The sequence below is a fragment of the Penicillium verrucosum genome (assembly GCF_028828655.1).
Source record: "Penicillium verrucosum strain IBT 35672 chromosome Unknown utg000001l_segment0_segment0, whole genome shotgun sequence".
Taxonomy (NCBI): Eukaryota; Fungi; Ascomycota; class Eurotiomycetes; order Eurotiales; family Aspergillaceae; genus Penicillium; species Penicillium verrucosum.
Window position 1 is genome coordinate 5,841,727 of NW_026643210.1, and position 20,824 is coordinate 5,862,550.

General features: G+C 49.3%; 9 protein-coding genes across 9 annotated transcripts; 5 read left to right on the forward strand and 4 right to left on the reverse strand.

Annotated features, from left to right (window-relative positions):
* Positions 1–662: 662 nt before the first annotated feature.
* N7516_002162 (sugar porter family MFS transporter) lies at positions 663–2,444 on the forward strand (the record flags this gene model as incomplete). The annotated part of the gene is given in 3 exon segments (XM_057214882.1): positions 663–1,072; positions 1,083–1,987; positions 2,038–2,444. 3 exon segments carry the CDS (start codon positions 663–665, stop codon positions 2,442–2,444), a joined length of 1,722 nt encoding a protein of 573 aa, XP_057076765.1.
* Positions 2,445–2,601: 157 nt separating this feature from the next.
* Positions 2,602–4,299, reverse strand: N7516_002163 (uncharacterized protein; the record flags this gene model as incomplete). The annotated part of the gene is made up of 4 exons (XM_057214883.1): positions 2,602–2,975; positions 3,035–3,093; positions 3,145–3,229; positions 3,288–4,299. The coding sequence occupies 4 exons, from the start codon at positions 4,297–4,299 to the stop codon at positions 2,602–2,604; spliced, it is 1,530 nt and encodes a 509-aa protein (XP_057076766.1).
* An 866-nt stretch (positions 4,300–5,165) lies between these two features.
* Positions 5,166–6,077, forward strand: N7516_002164 (tyrosine-protein phosphatase; the record flags this gene model as incomplete). The annotated part of the gene is made up of 1 exon (XM_057214884.1): positions 5,166–6,077. The coding sequence occupies one exon, from the start codon at positions 5,166–5,168 to the stop codon at positions 6,075–6,077; it is 912 nt and encodes a 303-aa protein (XP_057076767.1).
* A 152-nt stretch (positions 6,078–6,229) lies between these two features.
* N7516_002165 (Phyllocladan-16-alpha-ol synthase) lies at positions 6,230–9,070 on the reverse strand (the record flags this gene model as incomplete). Its single annotated transcript, XM_057214885.1, has 2 exons — positions 6,230–7,810; positions 7,865–9,070. The coding sequence occupies 2 exons, from the start codon at positions 9,068–9,070 to the stop codon at positions 6,230–6,232; spliced, it is 2,787 nt and encodes a 928-aa protein (XP_057076768.1).
* An 892-nt stretch (positions 9,071–9,962) lies between these two features.
* N7516_002166 (cytochrome P450) lies at positions 9,963–11,698 on the forward strand (the record flags this gene model as incomplete). The annotated part of the gene is made up of 5 exons (XM_057214886.1): positions 9,963–10,025; positions 10,094–10,579; positions 10,627–11,244; positions 11,308–11,477; positions 11,542–11,698. 5 exons carry the CDS (start codon positions 9,963–9,965, stop codon positions 11,696–11,698), a joined length of 1,494 nt encoding a protein of 497 aa, XP_057076769.1.
* Positions 11,699–12,165: 467 nt separating this feature from the next.
* N7516_002167 (cytochrome P450) lies at positions 12,166–13,971 on the forward strand (the record flags this gene model as incomplete). The annotated part of the gene is made up of 4 exons (XM_057214887.1): positions 12,166–12,366; positions 12,430–12,702; positions 12,769–13,744; positions 13,799–13,971. The coding sequence occupies 4 exons, from the start codon at positions 12,166–12,168 to the stop codon at positions 13,969–13,971; spliced, it is 1,623 nt and encodes a 540-aa protein (XP_057076770.1).
* A 259-nt stretch (positions 13,972–14,230) lies between these two features.
* N7516_002168 (uncharacterized protein) lies at positions 14,231–15,348 on the reverse strand (the record flags this gene model as incomplete). Its single annotated transcript, XM_057214888.1, has 4 exons — positions 14,231–14,729; positions 14,784–14,873; positions 14,929–15,004; positions 15,060–15,348. 4 exons carry the CDS (start codon positions 15,346–15,348, stop codon positions 14,231–14,233), a joined length of 954 nt encoding a protein of 317 aa, XP_057076771.1.
* A 736-nt stretch (positions 15,349–16,084) lies between these two features.
* On the forward strand, positions 16,085–17,545 carry N7516_002169 (putative protein kinase; the record flags this gene model as incomplete). Its single annotated transcript, XM_057214889.1, has 5 exons — positions 16,085–16,320; positions 16,373–16,704; positions 16,757–17,076; positions 17,132–17,297; positions 17,367–17,545. The coding sequence occupies 5 exons, from the start codon at positions 16,085–16,087 to the stop codon at positions 17,543–17,545; spliced, it is 1,233 nt and encodes a 410-aa protein (XP_057076772.1).
* A 421-nt stretch (positions 17,546–17,966) lies between these two features.
* Positions 17,967–19,644, reverse strand: N7516_002170 (MDR family MFS transporter; the record flags this gene model as incomplete). Its single annotated transcript, XM_057214890.1, has 3 exons — positions 17,967–18,800; positions 18,868–19,408; positions 19,478–19,644. 3 exons carry the CDS (start codon positions 19,642–19,644, stop codon positions 17,967–17,969), a joined length of 1,542 nt encoding a protein of 513 aa, XP_057076773.1.
* Positions 19,645–20,824: the final 1,180 nt, after the last annotated feature.

Genomic DNA, 20,824 nt, shown 5'->3' on the forward strand with positions numbered 1-20,824 from the left:
AGTATTTACATCCTAGGTACATCCCAGGTACTTCATAAGGCTGGAGAACCACTTATTCTCTGCCTGTTCCTAGGTAGTTCAAAACATATATGTATTTTCCAATACAAAACTCCTTAACAACCTTGGAACTTCCTCAACACTCTACTAAATTAACAAAAGCAATGCACTACGATACATAGTATGTAGAAGCCTCGAATATTAGCGCACGTAGTAGCAATATGTAAGTAGTATAGTAAGAACGGTCAAGGTAAGATTAAGATGTATGTGCAAATGAAATGCCACTGTAACATTTCCTTAAGTAGTATTCCCCTAAGCTCCTAGAAACATCCATAGATGGATTATAAGCTGGGGTCTCGCTTATGGTATCATTAGCGGTGAATCTGGTGATATGCGGGGACTGAGACTGTGTGGTCTGGGGACTCACTCTGGTAGTTTCCCAATTAAGCAAACTAGAACCCTACCGGGGTAACTACATAATCTGGTTGCTCTAACCTCACAGAAATTACTCCAGATTTTCCATCTTTCCTTCTTTCCATTCATCACACTTTCACTTCAACCCACTTTCAATCCATCATCCTTTTCATTCATCACACTTTTCTTTCATCACACTTTCCCTTCATCCTTGTCTTCCACCTCCGACTTTTGCTTCCTACATCCCCAAGATGGCAGTCAGCCAGTCTGTCGTTGGCCGTGCTAACGCAGGGAAGGCCCATGGTATCATTGGCCTTCTCAAAAACCCATTCGTCTCCTTGACATGCTGCTTTGCCTCTCTGGGTTGTATCATGTATGGTTACGACCAGGGAGTCATGGGCCCCATCCTGGTTATGGAGAATTTCCAAAACCATTTCCCGACCTTTGGAGGATCCACCATTCAGGGCTGGTTGGTGTCTGCTCTAGAGCTAGGTGCCTGGGCCGGTGCTCTGCTGAATGGAATCCTCGCTGATCGTATCTCTCGCAAATATGCCATGATGACTGCTGTCTTGATCTTTACCTTAGGCACTGGCCTACAAACTGGTGCACAAACACCTGCCTATTTTTTTTGCCGGCCGGATTATCGGTGGTGTGGGAATTGGTATGTTCAGTATGGTCATTCCGCTTTACCAGGCCGAAATTGCTCCTCCAGAACTACGTGGATCTCTAGTCTCTCTTCAACAGCTGTCTATTACGATTGGCACCGCTATCTCCTTCTGGCTCGACTACGGCATGCAATTTGTCGGCGGTACGACCTGCGATCCCGAGGGTATCGCTAACCCCTACCTCGCTAGTGGTGCCTTTGACGCTACCCTTAGCAACGGACATACCTGCCTCGGCCAGAAGACTATCGCCTGGCGCCTACCTCTAGCCATACAAATTATTCCTGCTTGGATCCTTTTCTTCGGCATGTTCTATTTCCCCTTCTCCCCTCGCTGGTTGATGATGAAGCACCGTGAGGACGAAGCTCTCGCTTCTCTCTCGAGACTCCGCCGTCTCCCATCCAACGACCCTTACGTCCGCGCCGAATTCCTTGAAATTAAAGCGGCTGTCATGTTCGACGAAGAAACCGAGCGCGAATCTGTCGGTGCTGGTGGTTCTCTGGCTCCCTGGAAGGCACTCTTTGCCCCTAACATGATTAAGCGTCTTTTCCTTGGCTGCGGTACTATGATTTGTCAACAATTTACCGGTATCAATGCAGTCCTATACTACGCACCCCAGATTTTTGCCAGTTTCGGATTCAGCTCCACCACGCAGACTCTTCTGGCTACTGGTGTGACCGGAATTTTGCAGATAGTCTTTACTCTCCCTGCCGTGCTCTATCTTGATAAATTTGGTCGCAAAACCTTCCTTATCGTCGGCGCCATTGGCATGTTCTGCTGTCATATCGTTGTGGCCACAGTCGAGGGTATCTTTAAACCTAAATGGGACCTCAACCAGGGTCTGAACAAAGGACAGGGATGGGTTGCTATTGTCTTTATTTGGCTGTTTGCAGTGAACTTCGCCTACTCTTGGGGTATGTTTTAGTTCATTATTCCTTCCACCTTCCGAACTAACTGTCTATAGGCCCTGTCGCATGGGTCCTGACCCAGGAGATCTTCCCTAATAGCCAGCGCTCCAGGGGTGTTGCCATTGTTGCTAGTACCAACTGGATGTTCAACTTCATCATCGGTTTGACGACGAAGCATATGTTGGATTCGATGAAGTACGGCACCTACATTTTCTTCGCCATCTTCAGTGGCCTAGGCGGTCTTTTCATTTGGAAGTTCGCACCCGAAACCAAGGATAAGACCCTTGAGGAACTAGATGTGTTCTTCGGTGGCTCCGAGGCAAGCATTGCTGAGGCCGATCGTCTCCGCATGCAGAGAATTAACCAATCTCTGGGCCTAACTGGTGTTGAGAGGGTCGAGGACCTGAAGGATACTACCATCACCTCGGAGCAGATCGAGATGCAGGAGAGCAAGAAGGCCTGAACTACTGCCTGGGACGAATGGCAATGAGGTGAATGTCAATGAGGTTGATTGGTGGAGTGTGATTGTTATTGATTGCAACGTTATCTCGTTATCTATCTAATTCCAATATTATTCAATGGATTCATTTGCTTATGATTTCGAAAAGACGTATGCACTATCATTTGGAGTAGGAGTAATAATAAAAGGCAATCCCACAAAGAACTGTGGCAACTGCAAGTTTGGACCCAACCATTCCAGAGACTTCACGCCGTTGATCCTGGGTTGTTTCCCCCCGTTTGAACTTAGCCTTGGTTTGTGGGATTCTGGATTTCTTGGCTGCGTCGAATGGTGGATATCGGAATGCTACCAGACGGTCGAACCATTTCGGTGAACTGACGATAGTCCGAAGATGCGAAAATGCCTTGAATCCATAGGAACCATGATAGTAGCCATGTCCGCTGCCACCAACACCGCCAAACGGAGCACCCGGGAATCCTGCATGGAGGATGACATCGTTCAATGTGACTCCACCCGAATTCGTGTTATCAAGTACTGATTTGTTGCGTTAGTGAAATTACTTCGCGATTCAGGGACTGATGGGTACACGCAACTATTCTGGATTTCCGAGCTGTCGGAGCTGAAAATATATAGGGCCAGGGGATGTTCCCTTCTATTTCACAGGTTAGCACGGTTTTTTATGGCGAAAGGATCCCAGGCTCACTCATTAATTGCCTGGCAGGCCTGACGTACATCTGCCTTGACCACAGGACAGATGGGACCGAAGATCTCTTCCGCTAGTAGCACATCTAGTGGCGCGAGTCAGACTTGTCTCCCAAAATAACAAAGGATTGAAAGCGGATTTACCGTTCATATCAAGTTCTACTACAACAGTTGGCTCCATTCGATGCGATTCCTCACTTCCACCTCCGCCGCAGAGAATCGTCCCTTTCGTCTTGTGCAAAAGGCTAAATAAACGGTCCCAATGTTGCCGATTGACAATGGCCGTGGTGATCGTTTGTTGCCCATGCAAAAATCGTTTGTTCCAGTACTGCAATCGGTCTACAAACGCGCCATGCACCGCCGGATCCACAAAGACATGATTGACTGCCAGACAGATCTGTCCGGCGTTGAGGAATTTGGAATACGCAATACATTTGGCAGCGTGCTCGACATCAGCTGATTGACCCACGATGGCAGGAGATTGACCACCCAACTCCAAGGTTATAGGAGTCAGATGGATTGCTGCTGCCGCACTGATATGTCGGGCCACATTCGCGGAGCCGGTAAAGAAGATATGATTGAAAGGAAGCGAAAGGAGCTTGGTCGTCTCCGGAACGCCCGCACAGACCAATCTGATCGCAGTAGGATCAAGATATTGGGTGACCAGGTCTCGGAGGAGATTTTGACATGCCACAGTTACCTCAGATGGCTTGATGACCGCACAGCAGCCCGCGGTGATGGCCGCGATGAGAGGCTGCAGAACCAGCAGGACTGGGAAATTCCATGCACCGATAATGAGAACCACGCCGAGTGGCTCTTTTCGGATTCGTGCGAGACGAAGTCGTCTTGCAATGAAACTATCCCCAATTGTCTCATCTGCGGTCCAGACATCTATATTATCTAGGTGATATAGTATATCTTTGCGGATGCCGGCGAGATCCGTGAGATAGCTTTCAACTTCGGACCGATTGAGATCCGCCTTGATGGCATCAAGGATTGCCTGTTCATTGTCCTCTACTAACCACCACAGCTGCTTGAGCTGCCATTTGCGCCAAGCGATGTCTTTAGTTCGACCCGTTTGGAACGTGCTCGCAAGAGTGGAATGGAAGGTTTGGATTTCTTCGGCGCTCTCATATCTCTCATTTTCAAAAGCCATCTTGATTAATTCGGTCAACACGCTTTCTTACAGGAGTTTCCTACCAAATGATTAAGAATCCAACTCTTTTCCTTACCTCGGTATCATCCGGTATGAAAAAAACACTCTGGTATGGAAAGAGGTTGTATTTTCAGTATTTTTCAGATTAGGTCAGCCACAGTAGTCTTCGGCAATCAACGAGGAGGTATGATAGGTGGCCTAATAATTCACATAGATAATTTAATAACAATGCGGCATTCCCAAGATCATACCCTCCGCCCATCTTCCACGCCTCCTATACCGAGGCCGACGCGGGGTCAAGGCTATGCAGTGCTCACCATACGCCACTTTATGCAACTAATCCACCTGGGGAGTCCCGGTGGGACATACTTTGCCAAGAAGTGCCAATCAAAAGCTTAGGACATTGTTTCTTGGCAAATGTCCGAATGAGGACAACTAGGTGGCCTGGAAAGCTCGAGATTTTCTTTTGCTGACTGCAGCGGATTCCGGAATTTCCGCCCCCTGCTCTTTTGTGTGCATCTATTGGCTCCAGCCCCGACTGATACAGCCCTTGGAGGTCGTATGAAACATTGTCAATCATCCTACTGGACAGGCGAATCGGTGCTTACTTCCCGAATTTACTAACTGGCCAGAACGGTCCCGCGGAGACTCTGGCATTCCTCCAGGGAATGGCTCAAGGCAGACCAGGATGCTGGCGCATGAAAACTCACGCTAACGATGGGCTAATGTGATGCAACCTGGAAGGTTACCATGGCTTATATCGGCAAGTGATGCTAGATCCATGACTCTTCTATGCTGCACCTTTTGTGAACTCTCATATCAGACATGCCAATCATTGCATTCCAATGTGTTCAAGTCTAGGAGACATGTCCCTATATGCCACCCCGACAGACTCACTGCCATTCGTCTCGGTAAGCGGTGTCCCTAACTTTCGCGACATCGGAGGCTATACATGTTATCCCTCAACTACATCATCTCCGACCCAAACCGTCGATGAAACTCAAGTCGGAGGGTGGCGCATTCGGCCAGGCGTCCTCTTCCGTGCCGCACAGCCCTCCCAGATTACCCCAACAGGGATCGAAAAACTGACAAAGACACTCCATATCCAAACCATCTTCGACTTTCGCTCAAAGGGGGAAATCCAGCTTGTGAATACACGCTATCCTGACTCTTTCCTCGATATCCCAGGGACGACGCGCCACGCAGTACCAGTATTCCAGGATGGAGACTACTCCCCCGTTTCACTGGCAAAGCGGTACGGAGTAACCTCTGATGGAGTGACGCAGGGCCAGGCTGCCGAGCGTAGTTTCATCAAAGCCTACGAGGTCATTATGCGCAATGCAGCGCAAACGGGTAGTTTTCGCGCTATCATGCTACATATCTTGCAGAATCAGGACACACCGATCCTGTTTCACTGCACACTGGGAAAAGATCGCACTGGGGTATTTGCCGCACTGGTCCTTAAGCTGTGTGGAGTGGCGGACGAAGATATCGTGGCTGATTATGCGCTGACGACACATGGGCTAGGCACGTGGCGGGACCATTTGATTCAGCGGCTCTTGCAGAGATGTGAAGCTTCTAGTCGGGAGCAGGCGGAAACTATCATAGGAAGTCATCCGGACGACATGCGCGCATTCTTGACTGAAATTGTAGCAGCCAAGTTTGGAGGAGCGCGGAGATACTTTGTTGACTTCTGCTTGCTGCGGGAGGATGAAATAGATGGGATCATTGCCACGCTTGTCGTTCGAAAAGTAACCGGAGAAATGATGAAAGAATAATTTCAATGTGAGGATTTGTCCTCCACGGATTTCAGCCAGTAAATTCCTGTCTTTGCCAACAAAAGTTTATATTATTTGATGCATCTTCTTGGGAAACAAATGCATGAACAATATAGGAACACAGTAGTGTAGTAATAGTCAACGCCCCTTCATCACCCATCTACCGACAGACGAGCCAAGAGCTTTCGAATCGCAAAATTCTCTCCCAGTCCCTGCTTCTCTAAATCTTCTATCATTTCTAAGGCTTCAGCCTTCAGGCTGCCAACAAAGTCCCGGGTATACTCAAAGGTATCCGTAGACTCCATGTAGGCAAGCGCATATCGTTTGATATCATCATCCCGGGGTTTCTGTTTCAGGATATTTATCAGTCGCCGATTGGTGGGGTTTGAGCGAATGCTGTGGACTATAGGGAAAGAGAATTTCCCCTCGGTCAGATCTTCACATAGGCCCTTCTTCTGCAAATAGCTTGGCGACTTCAGGTTAAGATAATCGTCGCAAATCTGGAAGATAATGCCAAATAGTCGGACTAACGGGACCAAGTTAACTTGGACAGTGCTACCGATCTGCAGCAGTTCGATGGCGAGGCAGAAAAGCGCCCCAGTTTTGTTGCTGACCATATCCAGATAATCCTCTTCTGTGGGACAAATGAGCGAATCGCGCCAGAACACATCCATGCCTTGACCACGGTGCAGATGGATCAAAGCGTCGATGTAGATCTCAATCGCACGTGGGCTTCGCAGTTTATGGATCTCCCGAAGCGCAAGGAAGTAGACATAATTGCCAGAGTTGAAGGTTTGTGCCGTGCCGAAGATACTGTGTGCTACCGGCTGCCCTCGTCGAAGGAGCGAACTGTCCTCGATATCGTCGACGAGGAGCGATGCAGTGTGCAGCATGGAAATCGCCTTTTCGACAACTTCCAGGTGTTCTGTGGGAACTTGGAGCCAGGAATTAAAGGCTTGAATGAATTGCGATCGTATGTTCTTCCCCGGTAAGCTTTCGAGATAGTCAAATGGCCCCAACAGGATTTGCTCCTGGTCGTCTGTCCATTCGCACTGGTAGGAATGATTTGAGGCACCATTGGAATAAGCCGATATGAGCTTTGTACTCTTCGTATGGACATGTCCATTCTGATGGGGACCATGAAGCTCGACTGTGGGTGTGGGCAGCACGTCGAGAGACTTCGTTTCGGTACCATTTGTTTCGACGCAGGATGCTCCGTTTGTGCCTTTGCTTACGATTTCAGTGAGCTCGGCACTATGTCCATTTGCCGAATTTGTGAAGACACCTTCCGGTTTCTGTTGTGCTTCCGGTGGTGAATCTGCCGCCTTCTTCAACGCAGCCAAGGTGTAGGCCTGTGACAACATTTCCGATTCATATGTGACTTTCTCCACCCAGAGATGCCCCGAGCCAAGAACGGCATTTGAACGGAGGAAAGAGCAGCCGTCGTGGATTGCTCTTCGGATCAAGTGACGAGGTATCTCGGAGAACTCAAAGTCCACCGCGTATGTGAGGATGAGTACCGCATATGCCGCTTCTTCCTTGGAATTTCTAAAGCCCCACGAGCCGGTTTGGTTCTGTTGGCGCAGGACTGAAACTGTCATGTCACGCAGCAGATCGACGAGGTCTTTCTCGAAAAGCTCTTTCAGAAACAGTAATTTAGAACTCTGGAATAGCAGGTGCAGGCGGGCAATAGCCTCGGTCATGAGCATCCAAGAGTAGAATGGCGACAGGTTCTATGTCCAATCAGTGAAGAGCCCATTATCATGGACGAAGATTGATCTACTTACCCATTTATCACGGACTTTCAAGTCGGTTTCCCGGAAGTGCATATATAGGAACCGGGTCGCCTTTTCGATCTGAGGCGCATACTGGGAGACATTTTCCGCATAGAGCAATGCCAGTAGGACATTGCAGTTGGCCGAGAAGCTGGGGTCGCGCTCGTGAGGATACGTCTTGAAATGGAGGTCTGCTTCAAAGGCTTTCAGCATCGGTTCCAGCGATACATGCTGTTGTAGCAGTTGGAGCACGAGAATGGCTTTGGAGGTATCATCTGCATCGGCGCAAACATGTGGTGTAAATCCCACAGTTCCTTTTTCCATGACGAGAGCATTGTGCAGGTATGTTTGGGCTTTCTGGATTGATGGTAGTAATTTCGGATCGAGATCAAATCCGTTCTTGATCAGTGTTGAGAGTGTCCAGGTAATTTCAAAGGTAGTGGAAGGAAACGCGCTGGGTACACCTCCAGAGCGGTTTCCTGACGCGGACTGGATGACATGGTGAAGGTATTCCTCGCACTCGTCATCCCATTCGGAGGCATTCATGAGCACAGCTGACGTGGAAGATGGTGAAGCCATGAAAGAGCCGTTGACCTTATGATGACGAACACGGTCAAATTCAATCAACCCGATGAATGCCTCCAATGAATGCAAGGCCGTGGTTTGGACAGGCATATAGAGAAGGTCGGGCTTGAACCGAGCCAGTTTCTGGTCGCGGACCGCAAAGAGACGATCGCGACCTGGAAAAGAAAACACAATGCCTTCGATCTCCAGATATCCGAGCAGCGCCGGGACGAGGATCTCGAACCCAACATGTACCGTGGCGTCGACATCCCATCCGTCGAGTATGGCATTCAAGGCTCTTGTGGCCCGATCAATGCGCCCCGCGAGACTTTCCTGAGAGATGGTACTGATTTGAAGCGGCGAAGTGAAATGCCGTTTCAGTGACAACAAGGACGCCGAAGTGTTAAGGATCCCATCGATCTGGGAAGCGTACATGATCCAACTTCCATCCTCCAATTGGTTTGACAGGATATATTCAAAGGACTCGGGAAACAACCACGCCATATGGTCGTCTACGGGCTTCTGGATCATCGATACCCATGCGGTATCATAGACCGCGGGGCTCATGAAGCCTAATCCATGCGAGTCATCGATTCGCTCGGTCAATTGATCGACCAGCACCTCCGCCGAACGTTGCAAGAAATTGGGTTCCATCGTAAAACAGATAGCTCTCCCCAAGATGAATTTTATTTCTACCTATGTACTTAGATGTCTATATATTTTAAAGGTCATGACGATCTTTCGCTGACTACCTGAGGCTTACTACTTACATCTTACTCGAAATGGCCCCCAAAACTGGGAAATACCTACCCCACGTTGGATTCCCCGTTGCCTTGGGATTGATATTTTCTTCAATCCGTCCTTGACGGTCGCTGTTGACCCGCAGACCCCGCTTATGTGTGCTTACTCTCCGGGGTTGCATTATACTGTTCCAATTGCAATCCGGAAGTCTGACGACGCCAGTCGGGGAATTACCAGCCCGCTGTGAGGCCGCCGTAAGCTGTGAAGGATCAACTTTTATATTAGCACCATGCTGCATTTCCGCATGTATGAAGGCATGCATGAAGCCCCGGGGGTTGCTAATGCGCGATGTTTATATCCCTCATTTCCCGAATACGAGCAAGATAAGTGGCCAGGATCTAACTTCACTTCCAATCTCACCGTAGATTATGCCCCCCTCTTAGAGATGTTTCCCATTCGACGCTCCTTATTTGGAAATATTCCCGATTGGAGGAGATCACACGAATACAGAGGTCGTACGAGAAATCCGTCAGCTCTTGTCGAATGTCGATTGAGGGGTAGCTAGCGGATTGTCATGAAAACGGAGCTGTTCTTCATTCAATACCATGCCGACAATTATCCGTTACCACCTTCGCTCCGTTACCGGTCCTGGTAAACCAAAACCTAGGCGCCGCTAGCTGTCTCTGCAGGACACGCCGCAATCTTCACCGGGCAAATATCACTTACCCTTGCGAACGACGTCAGAACCAGATTCCATATTGGTCTACCGAAGGTCGATAGTGACTGACGGTATATTCCATTTGAGATGGCTCTATCATGGATATTTAGTTTGTCCATTGGAAAGGCAGTTCTCGTGTCCCTGGGCGTGGTATGTAGGACCGAGAGTGGTTTCTTTTCATAAATTCATAAAGTTCCGGGTGTTAACTCCTAACCCAGGCCCTCAGTTACATATTTGGGATCGTGACCTACCGAATCTACTTCCACCCGCTCTCCAAATATCCTGGTCCGAAACTCGCAGCTGCCACCCGTTTGTGGTGGACGTGGCATCAGCTGCGAGGTAAATTCCCGTTAACCGTGCATGAGCTTCATCTCAAATATGGGACGATTGTCCGCATCGCACCCGCCGAGCTCTCCTTCACGGATGCTGATGCCTGGAAGGAGATCTACGGATTCCGCAGTGGCCTGCCCGAGAATCGTAAAGATCCCTGCGAGAATACTGATGCAGACAAAAGGCATCCTACAATCATCAACGCGGGCCGCAAGGATCACGGTGATCTGCGCAAGTTACTGTCCAATGCTTTCTCGGATAAGGTGCTGAAGGGCCAGGAACCCGTGCTGCTGCACTACATCGACCTACTCATCAGTCGGTTGCACGAGGTGGTGGAGAAAGACGAGCCGGTTGATATCGTGAAATGGTTCAATGTAAGTTGGGTAGAGAACCATGGAAGAACTTGAGCTGACCTGGATAGTATGTGACGTTTGACATTATCGGCCATCTGGCGTTCTATGAACCGTTCGATTGTCTCAAAAACACCGAGTACCACCCGTGGATGTCAATGATTTTCAACGCCATCATGTACGTGCACTACATACGGACCTTGCAGCGCTTCATCGACATTAGGCCTATCATTCTAGCTATCATGCCAAAGCGCATCGTCGAGCGGCGTAAGTGGCATATCGGTCTCGTCGAGGAGAAAGTCAAGCGCCGGAAACAGCAGCATCCCGATTACATCGACTTCATGAGCCACCTGCTCCAAGCCGAAGAGAAGGGTAAATTGACAACTCCCGACCTCGTGGCGAATGCCAATCTCATGGTAATTGCTGGAAGCGAGACTACAGCGACGATCCTCTCTGGCACAGTCTACTACCTGTGTACTCACCCAGCTGTGATGCAGAAGTTGCTTGACGAACTCCGCACCTCGTTTGCAACCAGCGAAGAGATCGACATTATGCGGATTAGCAAACTCAAATACATCAATGCGGTCATTGATGAGTCCTTTCGCCTCTATCCCCCAGCAGCAGGCAGTCATCCTCGCATAACGCCGCCCGAGGGGGCGAATATCTTGGGTCAGTGGCTACCTGGTAATGTATGTGATAACCGACCCCATTCCTACGACATGTTTCATCTAACACTAACATACCTGCCACAGGTATCGATGGGAATGGCCCAGTACGCCGTCTTTCGCTCGCCCGCCAACTTCAAGGACCCAGAGCTGTACCTCCCTGAGCGGTGGCTGGATACAGACGGGCCGTATGCTGGCGATGCTCGTCAAGCCCTTCAGCCCTTTTCCTTTGGGCCCCGAAACTGCATTGGCAGAAAGTATGAACTTCTTCATCTTCTCAACTTGCCAGACATTATACTAACGCCACCCATGTTCCACTAGTCTGGCCAATATCGAGCTCAGATTGATCTTGGCGAAGATATTCTGGCATTTTGATTTGGAACTGAGTCCCGAGTGTCGCAATTGGCCGAAAGATCAATATATTTACACGTCATGGGAGAAAATCCCGCTGAAGGTCCGGATTACCGCACGAGTGTGACTCGGCTTTTTGTTTAAATTAGGGGATTAGATGATGATTTTGTCAGTAATTTGAATGTAACTAGTATAAATCTTCATGAGAGTCGATGAGCATTGCGCATCTTTGCTGTGATATTTCGAATATTTCCATTGCATCGTTTGATCATAATAATATACTAACATTGAAATTGGCTGACTTCCGCGTTCCCTTTCATCATCGGCCAGAATAATCCTGTTTATCGTGATTCGTTGTAAAATACATGAAATCACATCAGAGTGTTGATACCATCCTTGAAAATGTAATACGCAAAATACAAAATACAAAATACAAAATACCAGGTATCGAAACGAGGCAAAACCCCGGACAATTGCCCGCAGTGGAGACGTTGTCTTATATATGCTGACTGCAGGATTAGACTTCTCGAACACGAGAAGAGAAAAAGTAAAGCAGGAGAATAAACAATCTGAAAATACCCTCAGTTTCCCGCAATGGGTGCCATGTCCACCCTGAACGTAGTGGTCGTCAGCTTCTTGTTGCCGATGGGCATCTTCTGGCAATTGAATAGCTCCACGTCGATTGTTGTGATTGCAGTAGTGTCTGCGTTTCTCTCTTTGGTTTCCCTAGCGTACTGGAAGCTTTACCTGTGGCCCTTCTGGTTCAGTCCTCTGCGCAAATTGCCCGAACCGCCGGTAAGCCCCTGCCGCTTGAAGTTGCTAGACTTAGGAATCAGAACACTGAAAAGCCTAATGCAGGGTGGTCTCCGTTTTCGCGGCCATGTGAAAGTGGTTCCGAACGAACGATCGGGCATGCCCTTGCAAGAATGGATTAACAATGTATCCAACAACGGGCTGATCCGATATCGCATGCGGTTCAACAAGGAGGTAGTATTTGTCACCAGTCCCAAGGGCCTCTCCGAGGTCCTAGTTCAGAAGAACTACGAGTTCGCCAAGCCGTACAGGTTGCGACTAGGGCTGGGTCGGATTCTGGGGATTGGGTTGATCATCGCCGAGGGCAATGAACATAAGGTATGCGCTCGTTCTTTTGCTATAACAAGCAAGAGATGAACTAGAGAAATCTGACAACGTCAATAGACGCAACGCAAACACTTGATGCCTGCTTTTTCGCACCGACATATCAAAAACCTCTATCCCATATTCTGGTACAAATCCGTCGCTCTGGCCCGAGTACTTGAAGAAGCCATCGTGCAGACTGCGGATCAATCAAGTAATCCATCAAGTAAGGTCTTCAATGTGGCAGACTGGCTGGCACGGGCAACCTTGGATATCTTAGGCGCAGCTGGATTCGGGGAGGAATTTGACACTCTCCATAATCCGGACAATGAGATCTGCCGTGCCTACCGGGGCGTGTTTGAGCAGCGACCCCCTCGAGGCATTCTGGCCATGGGCCTGTTCCTGTCGCGTGAGATTGTCATAAGCGCTCTGGGTCTACCGCGCCATGACAGTATCACGATGGCCATCAACACATTGACAGACGTAGCACGTCGGCTGATCTCCAACAAGAAGGCCAGCGCCAAAAAGTGCGAGAGTGACGGACGAGATATAATCTCCGTCGCGCTGGCGTCGGGCAATTTCACTGATTCAATGCTGGAAAACCATCTACTGACCTTTCTAGCGGCCGGACACGAAACCACGGCGACATCGATGACCTGGGCCCTCTATGCCTTATGTCTGTATCCGAATATCCAAGAACGACTGCGTGCAGAGGTTCGCCTCCGACTGCCGCGCATTTTGGGCGATGTTTCACATACCCCGATGACGGCCGAACTCCTGGATAGCCTGCCATACTTGCATGCCTTCTGCAATGAAGTCTTCCGTCTGTACCCACCTGCCGGTCTCACTCGACGGGTAGCGGTGAATGACACCTCCATCCTAGGCCAGATTATTCCCGCAGGCACAGAGATCGTGATCTCGCCGCGCGCCATCAATGTGTCGCGAGAATTATGGGGGGACGATCCGAACGTCTTCAATCCCGATCGATGGCTCGGGCCGAATATGGCCAACACCGGTGGTGGCCTGACTAACTTTTCCTTCATGACTTTTCTTCATGGTGCGTATCCGTTGTTGAATGTTGTGAGCCTCCCGTACCTGACCCGATTTATAGGTCCACGCTCCTGCATAGGGCAGGGCTTCGCTCGTGGTGAGTTCGCCAGTCTGGTCGCGGCGCTGGTGGGCGCGTTTGAGATGACCCTGGCGGAGGAATCAGAGATAACCATCGAGGCCGGGTTGACCTCACGACCCAAGGGCGGATTGCGAGTGCGACTTTGTCGCGTGTGATAGAGAAACTAGAGGACGATTCTCTGAACAGTGAGGATTGTCGTGGGGGTGGAGACGAAAAGATTATAAACTAAACTGCTGAAAAAATAAAATCTACTTCCTTATGGAGGCAAGGCCGCCCAAAGGCGGACTTCCACAACAGGGTGGGATCAGGCAGGCTCGTAGATTGGAGACGATAGATGAGTCCGCAGCGCTGAGTTTGTTCTATTTCTACGACGGTAACAGGCTATATATACTACCGAACAATAATAAAAGCACGTCATTCTACCTCTTCCATAGGTTGATGCGGCGAAAGAGCCGACATGACATCCTTTCCAAAATCCTGCAATTTCACCCGAATCCAATCTGGGAGCGCTCTTGTCAATGGTGAGATGTAAGCCGCGGCGGGCGTCATCCGATTCTGCGCCCGCCCGCTCCAGAGGATCTCAGCAACGACTGAGCCAACATCGTCGGGCTGCAAGAGCGGGACAGAGTCGGGCATTTGGATGCCGCGGAACATTTTAGTCTGCACGGCCGAGGGCGACAGGCACGACATGCGCACCGCAGGTGCCTGATAGATATGACGGAGTTCGGTTTGGAGGCCCTCGTAGATAGCCAACGCGGCTGCTTTGGTGGCGGCGTAGTCCACCACGCCAGCCGTAGCCAGATGGGCTGTCTGCGATGCCAGTATTAGGAAGTGGCCGTGATTCTGCGCAACCATGGAAGGAAGAAATGTTTGCACGGTCCAGATCAGACCCAGGTTGTTCACGGAAAATGTCCTAGGGATGGTTCAGTTCATGGCTTCCAAAGGGCCCACGTACAGAATTTCTTACAATTCAATGTCTTTTTGGGTCGCCTGGAGCAAGGGTTTACCGCGACATATACCCGCATTAGCCACCACACAGGAGGGTGCTCCAATCTCCCTGAATTGCCATGAGTTTTCCCAAATCATAGAAAGGAGGGGAGAAAAACACGCACTGACGAATAGTTTCAGCGATTGATTCCAGCTCGGTCCGATTGGTCACGTCGCATCGATAAAAGTGCACGCATTTCGCTAGACCCAAAGATCAGTTACGGCATCAAAATCATCAGATAGTGAAGGTGCTCACGAGCATCGTAGGTCAAGGGTCGGATGTCGAGCACGATGATGGTCGTCCCACGCTCGGCCAGCTTCTGTACTGTCGCCGCACCAATGCCATCTGAGCCGCCCGTCACGAGCACGATTTCCTTCTCCCAATCAAATGTAGCCGAAACGCCGTTATTCAGCGCTCGACGACTAAGACGTCGGTTGATCTGGTAAATCCCCCACAGCAAACTCAAGGAGGGGACGATCTTCCAGACGGGGACCGACAGTCGGGGGGCATAGTGAGAGAGGAGCGCCTGGAGATCAGGAACCATGGCGAGTTAGAGAAAAGGACTTCAATCCATATGTAGTGAGATCAGGAGGCCTCGCGGCCATATTTATACGGGAGCACCATGTAGCCCCGTGCGAGCTACCCTGTGCGAGCTAAGGGAGGATTTGGACAGCCTAGTGTCAGCCCGCCGCAAGTACATTGAACAGTGTACGGAGTAACTCTGTAAGCAAGAGACTAGCGCTCCTTTCAAGGTCCGCTTCGCCACTAGATTGGGTCGGTCACCTGGTCATGAAGACTGGCCCATCGAGGCTACAATTACCTTTCTATTTCTAATTTAGTACCTCGAGGCGCTAACCCTCTAAGAGGCTATTACACTATATTTTAAAATTATATATATAGAGGAAAGACCTAGCCAAAGTATTAGTATGACAGAGATATATATATATTGGTCTATACCTAGGATGTCAATTGTAGTAGTGCTAATGGTACCTGTACTTACTATGTAATTCCCTAACAAAAACAAGTACCCCTTGTAAAAAGTAAATTGCATCTTCAACCCCTTTTGAGTTAATTTATAAGCTTACAAGAGCTTCATATAACTAACTATCGCTCAGATTGTAGTTCGAATACCTAAAATCTTTAATTATGCAGCTACGATAAATTGCTATTATGGACCGAAGGGGTTAGGTTGGGCTATGGGCTTTGTGGGCTATTGAGAGGTGTAGACCTCAAGAATTACGCGCCGCCCGCCATGAACATTCTCTTCTCCTACGCCAGACATGCCTCCACGCTTGAGCACTTTGAAAACTGCCATTAGGGCAAGATCAAATCCCTCTCCAAGATCATTTGTTAGATTACCAGTGGAAAGGCCCATCGATGAGGAGACGTTACCTCACTACGACCCCGAACATTTCTACCCCGTACACATTGGAGATGTATTCGATGGTAGGTATCGGGTCACCGGAAAGCTTGGTTTCGGTGCCTCCTCGACAAGTTGGCTATGTCAGGATCTTGGGTATACTATGTCTATTGAAGTCAAGATAATCAACGCCGCTAACTTAGCCAAGAAGTCAAAAGTTTGCAGTGCTGAAGGTGTCTACATCGCTACAAAAGTTCTCCACCGCGACCGACCGCGAGTTTGGGCTCTACGAGCACCTCGCGAAAATCAAATCGACACACCCAGGACAATCACTAATCCGAGAGCTCTATGACTCCTTCGAGCTCCAGGGTCATGCTGGTAAACACCGGTGCTTAGTCCTTCAACCGATGCATATGACGATTCTTGAGATGATGAGATTAAATCCCAAACCCTTTGACCTACCCCTTCTCAAAATGACACTGCGACGGCTACTATTGGCGCTTGATTTTCTGCATACCGAAGCCGACACCATCCACACTGGTACGGCCCCTCTCGAACCCAGATAGCAAACCCCCTGCCTGACTTAACATAGATCTGAAGACCGACAATCTGATGCTCAGCCTGGAGGACAGTACAATGCTAGCTGATTTTGCGGCTGAAGAGGTCAGGAAGCCAAGTCCTCGAAAAATAATTGACAAATCGCGTACTATATACCAGAATCGACAATTCCGCCCTCCCTTTAGAGGGAAGAACTTCGGTCTGCCTATTCTTTGTGATTTTGGGCAGGCAAGGACTGGAAGGAAGACACACGAGTCCAGCTCTTTTGTACAGCCAAATATCTATCGATCTCCAGAGATCATATTTGAGATGCCCTGGGGAAGCGCTGTTGATATCTGGAACCTGGGGTCTCTGGTGAGTCATGTTCAAACCATTTCTGATATTCGGCACTCTACTAATATAAGGTCAGATTTGGGATTTATTCGAAGGACATCATCTTTTTGGGGATATTTTCGATAATAATGGCAACTATGAGCCATATAAGCACCTCGCATTAATGGTCGCATTGATCGGGGCACCGCCGGCTGATTTTATTCGGCGTAGTGAAACAACAGGGCAGTGCTTTGATCATAATGGTAAGCGCCCTCGCCATCGGCTTCAGTCCTTCCCATAAAATATCAATTTTAGAGTTGACCTTCTTGCAGGCGCTTGGATTGCTCATGAAGATGCAGCTGTGCCGCCGACTTCCCTGGAAAGCCTAGAGACTCGACTTTCCGGCACTGAGAAGGAATCTTTTCTTCATTTTCTTAGATCCATGCTCAAGTGGCTACCGGAAAAACGCAGGACCGCGAGGCAGCTGCTTGATGATCCATGGCTGCTCTGATTCCAGCCAATCTTGTATGGATGGTTGTCCTTCAGATTCGCAATGTCCTCAGGAGGACAGTCGCTAGCGGAATCTGCTTCTGCCTCGACTGATTTCTATTTCTCGGTTCCTGGTCTAGCGCAACGACACTCACAACAGCTACCACGTGCTCATCACCTGGTGCATGACTTCCACGAGCCTACCTAGGTATTTCTTGGTATATGTAATCAGCCCCCGGGTTCCATGTCCAACGTATTTTTGCCCATATAACTTCATTAAACCATCATTCCTCCCGTATAGATGTGCTAAATAATAGAGTGCATTTCATTACATATGTAAATATACTAAGTAAAAAAAGGGGAATGGGAAGAAGAGAGGATTGGACGAGGAGAGCCTCTGTCGGTGTGGAGTAGCGGAACCCCGGGCCCATTCATATCTGCCATTACCCTAATGTCTGCGCCTGTTTTTCAGCGTCGGGAATACCCCCCTTCTTTGCCTGAATAGCGTCTTTTTCGACCATGCCATAATCTGTATCTAGCTCTTTGCGCAAAGGTACCTCTTTTTCAAAGATCACCAATATACAAGCAAGACCGCAGAAAGCAATCGATACCAACCAGACAAGTTTAAGGGAGTCAGAAAATACCCCGATAACCTCGCTCTTCACAGGTTCATTCAGGCTGTCAATAAACGTATTGGACGCGTGCTGGTAGGCGTGGCCATTAGAGAGTAGTTGTCGCACGCTAACATCTGAAATGCGATAGGCATACTTGTTGAACTGATTGTTGAAGATGCTAGCGGGAATAGCCACCCCCCATATATTGCCGAAGCTCCGCATGAATGCCCAGGTTGCCGTGGCTGCCGCCTGATCCGATTCTGCGAGGGGGGCTTGGAAGGCCGGGAGCAAGGTGTTTAGGACCATACCAGATCCAAGCGCGGCGATAATTTGGAAAATAATCCACTCCGCATCGGAGGAGTAGCGGTCGAGGTAGGCAAATAGGCCCATACCCAACGTGAGGATGATGAACCCTGCCATGTGAAGGGCTTTGTACTTTCCAAACTTTGAGAGGACGATAACTGCAATCACGGCGCCGGGGATCGCAACGAGGGTAATAGGCAGCATTTGAACACCTGCTCGGGCTGGCGAAGATCCCAAAATAGCCTGGAAATAAACCGGGATGAAGAACAGCACCCAGTAGAGGAGAACCGTGAACAAGTACGTGTTGATGAAGACCACGAGGGAGGTTCGGTTGTTGAATAGGCGCGGTGGTACCACAGGCTCCCGACAGAACCGGGATTGTTCGAAGATCATAAATATAACCAGCCCAACAAGTCCTAGCACCAACGGCACGATAATCCGCCAGGAGCTCCATGCATAGCGTGAGCCCCCCGTATGTCAATGCACAGAGCACCCCTGCCGTAGCCCCCATGATAAGGATATTGCCGATATAGTCGATACGCTTGACCTTTTGGGAAAACGTTGTATCGCTCTGATAGTTAGTGTGTAGAAATAGGAACAGAAGCACCAGCGAAAACCCGCCAACAGGTAGGTTGATATAGAAGACCCATCTCCAAGTTGTTCGCTGCACAATGATTCCTCCTACAAAGGGGCCCATCGAGCTGCCAATCGAGTACACGGTGAGCACAATGGCAATGAAATTCCCGCGCTCACGCAATGGAACGAGATCCGAGATGATCACGTCGACGATCATATTGATACCGCCACTTCCAATTCCTTGAACGGCGCGTCCAATGATGAGCATATTCGCGCCATTTGCGCCACCACAGACGCCGCTTCCCAGGGTGAAGACAGCGACGATAAACATCGTCAACCATCGACGACCGAAGACATTAGCTAGCTGCCCAAATAGGGGCTGAACCGCTGCACTAGAAGATCCCGAGGAAGTGTCAGTTTCAAACTCAGGTCACTAGGACTGACGGTAGGGGATAAAGTACCTAGTGAGGAAGAAGGCATTCGTGATCCAGATATAGTTGTCGCCAATATTCAGGTCTTCCACAATTGTTGGCATTGAAGTCGAAACCACCGTATTCTCGAGTGCCCCTAGGAGACCGGTCACACAGAGTGTAAAGATTATAGTCCAGAACTGGAACCCTCTTTTCATTGGCAGGGGCTTGGAGATCGCTTCCTCACTGCCCCCTCCCCTCGCAGCCCATTTTCCCCTCGAGGCTCGGACTCTGTTTCCACTACCATGGTTGAGATAAGCTTTCAAATTAGGGCAATGCTATCTCTAAAGAGAAGATAAGGGAGTGAAAGGATCAGCACTAGTATCTCTGCATAGAGCTTGAGCTACTCACCACTTCATCCGGCTGCTTGTGTACGTCTGACGATTTCGGTCCCTTTCTGTCAGCTAATACGAGGCTCGTATACAGAAAGCTAGACAAGAGTGGAGGGCAAAGTGAGAAATATTTCTATGGAAATTGACCTCTTCGCCCATTCGGCGACGGGGAGACAATCTGGCCGACCTTTTCGGAGCTTTACAGTCCCTCCTTTGTTTGGCCCCGATTCGGATTCTTCCATATCCCCGGATCCGATTAATGACTCCCACGGCATTTCGGTATCGAATAATTTATTCTGCAATTGTATTAGTCCGTGTGAGTCAATGCTTCTGGCAGTAAATCTAGTAGTAAAACCAGGTAGATCACATACGATCCACCTTGGATCTTAAGGTTCGGAAAGTTCCGAAAGCCAATCGGGAAGTTTATTGGCCCGAGACCCGTTAACCTTGGAACCTCTTCGACGGTCTTGCGTACTCCGTAGACAATATGCCATTGGGTGTTGGGGATTCGTAGGACAGTAATATGATAATTGTAATTTTCCCTCCATTTAAACTTATATATCCTATTTAATAGACTATCATCTCATCTCTCTGCCTTCTATGTTTGAAACCGATATGATATATGATACCGCAGCCCGAACTCCTACCAATTCATTCGAGACCACCAAGAAACATACCAGGACCGGGAGCCCTAAGTCCCTTCAGATGGACCAGGATCCTTCGATGGAAATGGCCCCAGCCGTTTTGGTGTTGATCCGGCAATCCTGTTGGGTTTATCGGGGTTGAGCGATAATTTCCTGGGGTTCGGGATCTCGAATAGCCAAAGCCCCTTCGGGACTCCCTCACTAAATGACACGCATTTCCCAAGCCCAGGGGATGCGGAGAGCGCGTATGCCGATGTCAGCCATAGATCTAGTAGCTTAAGTCAGTATTCTGGGGACGAATTCAGCCGACTGGATTCTGACCCCCTGAGAGCTGCGATCCTTCCGAGCAGCCACGGAAGACA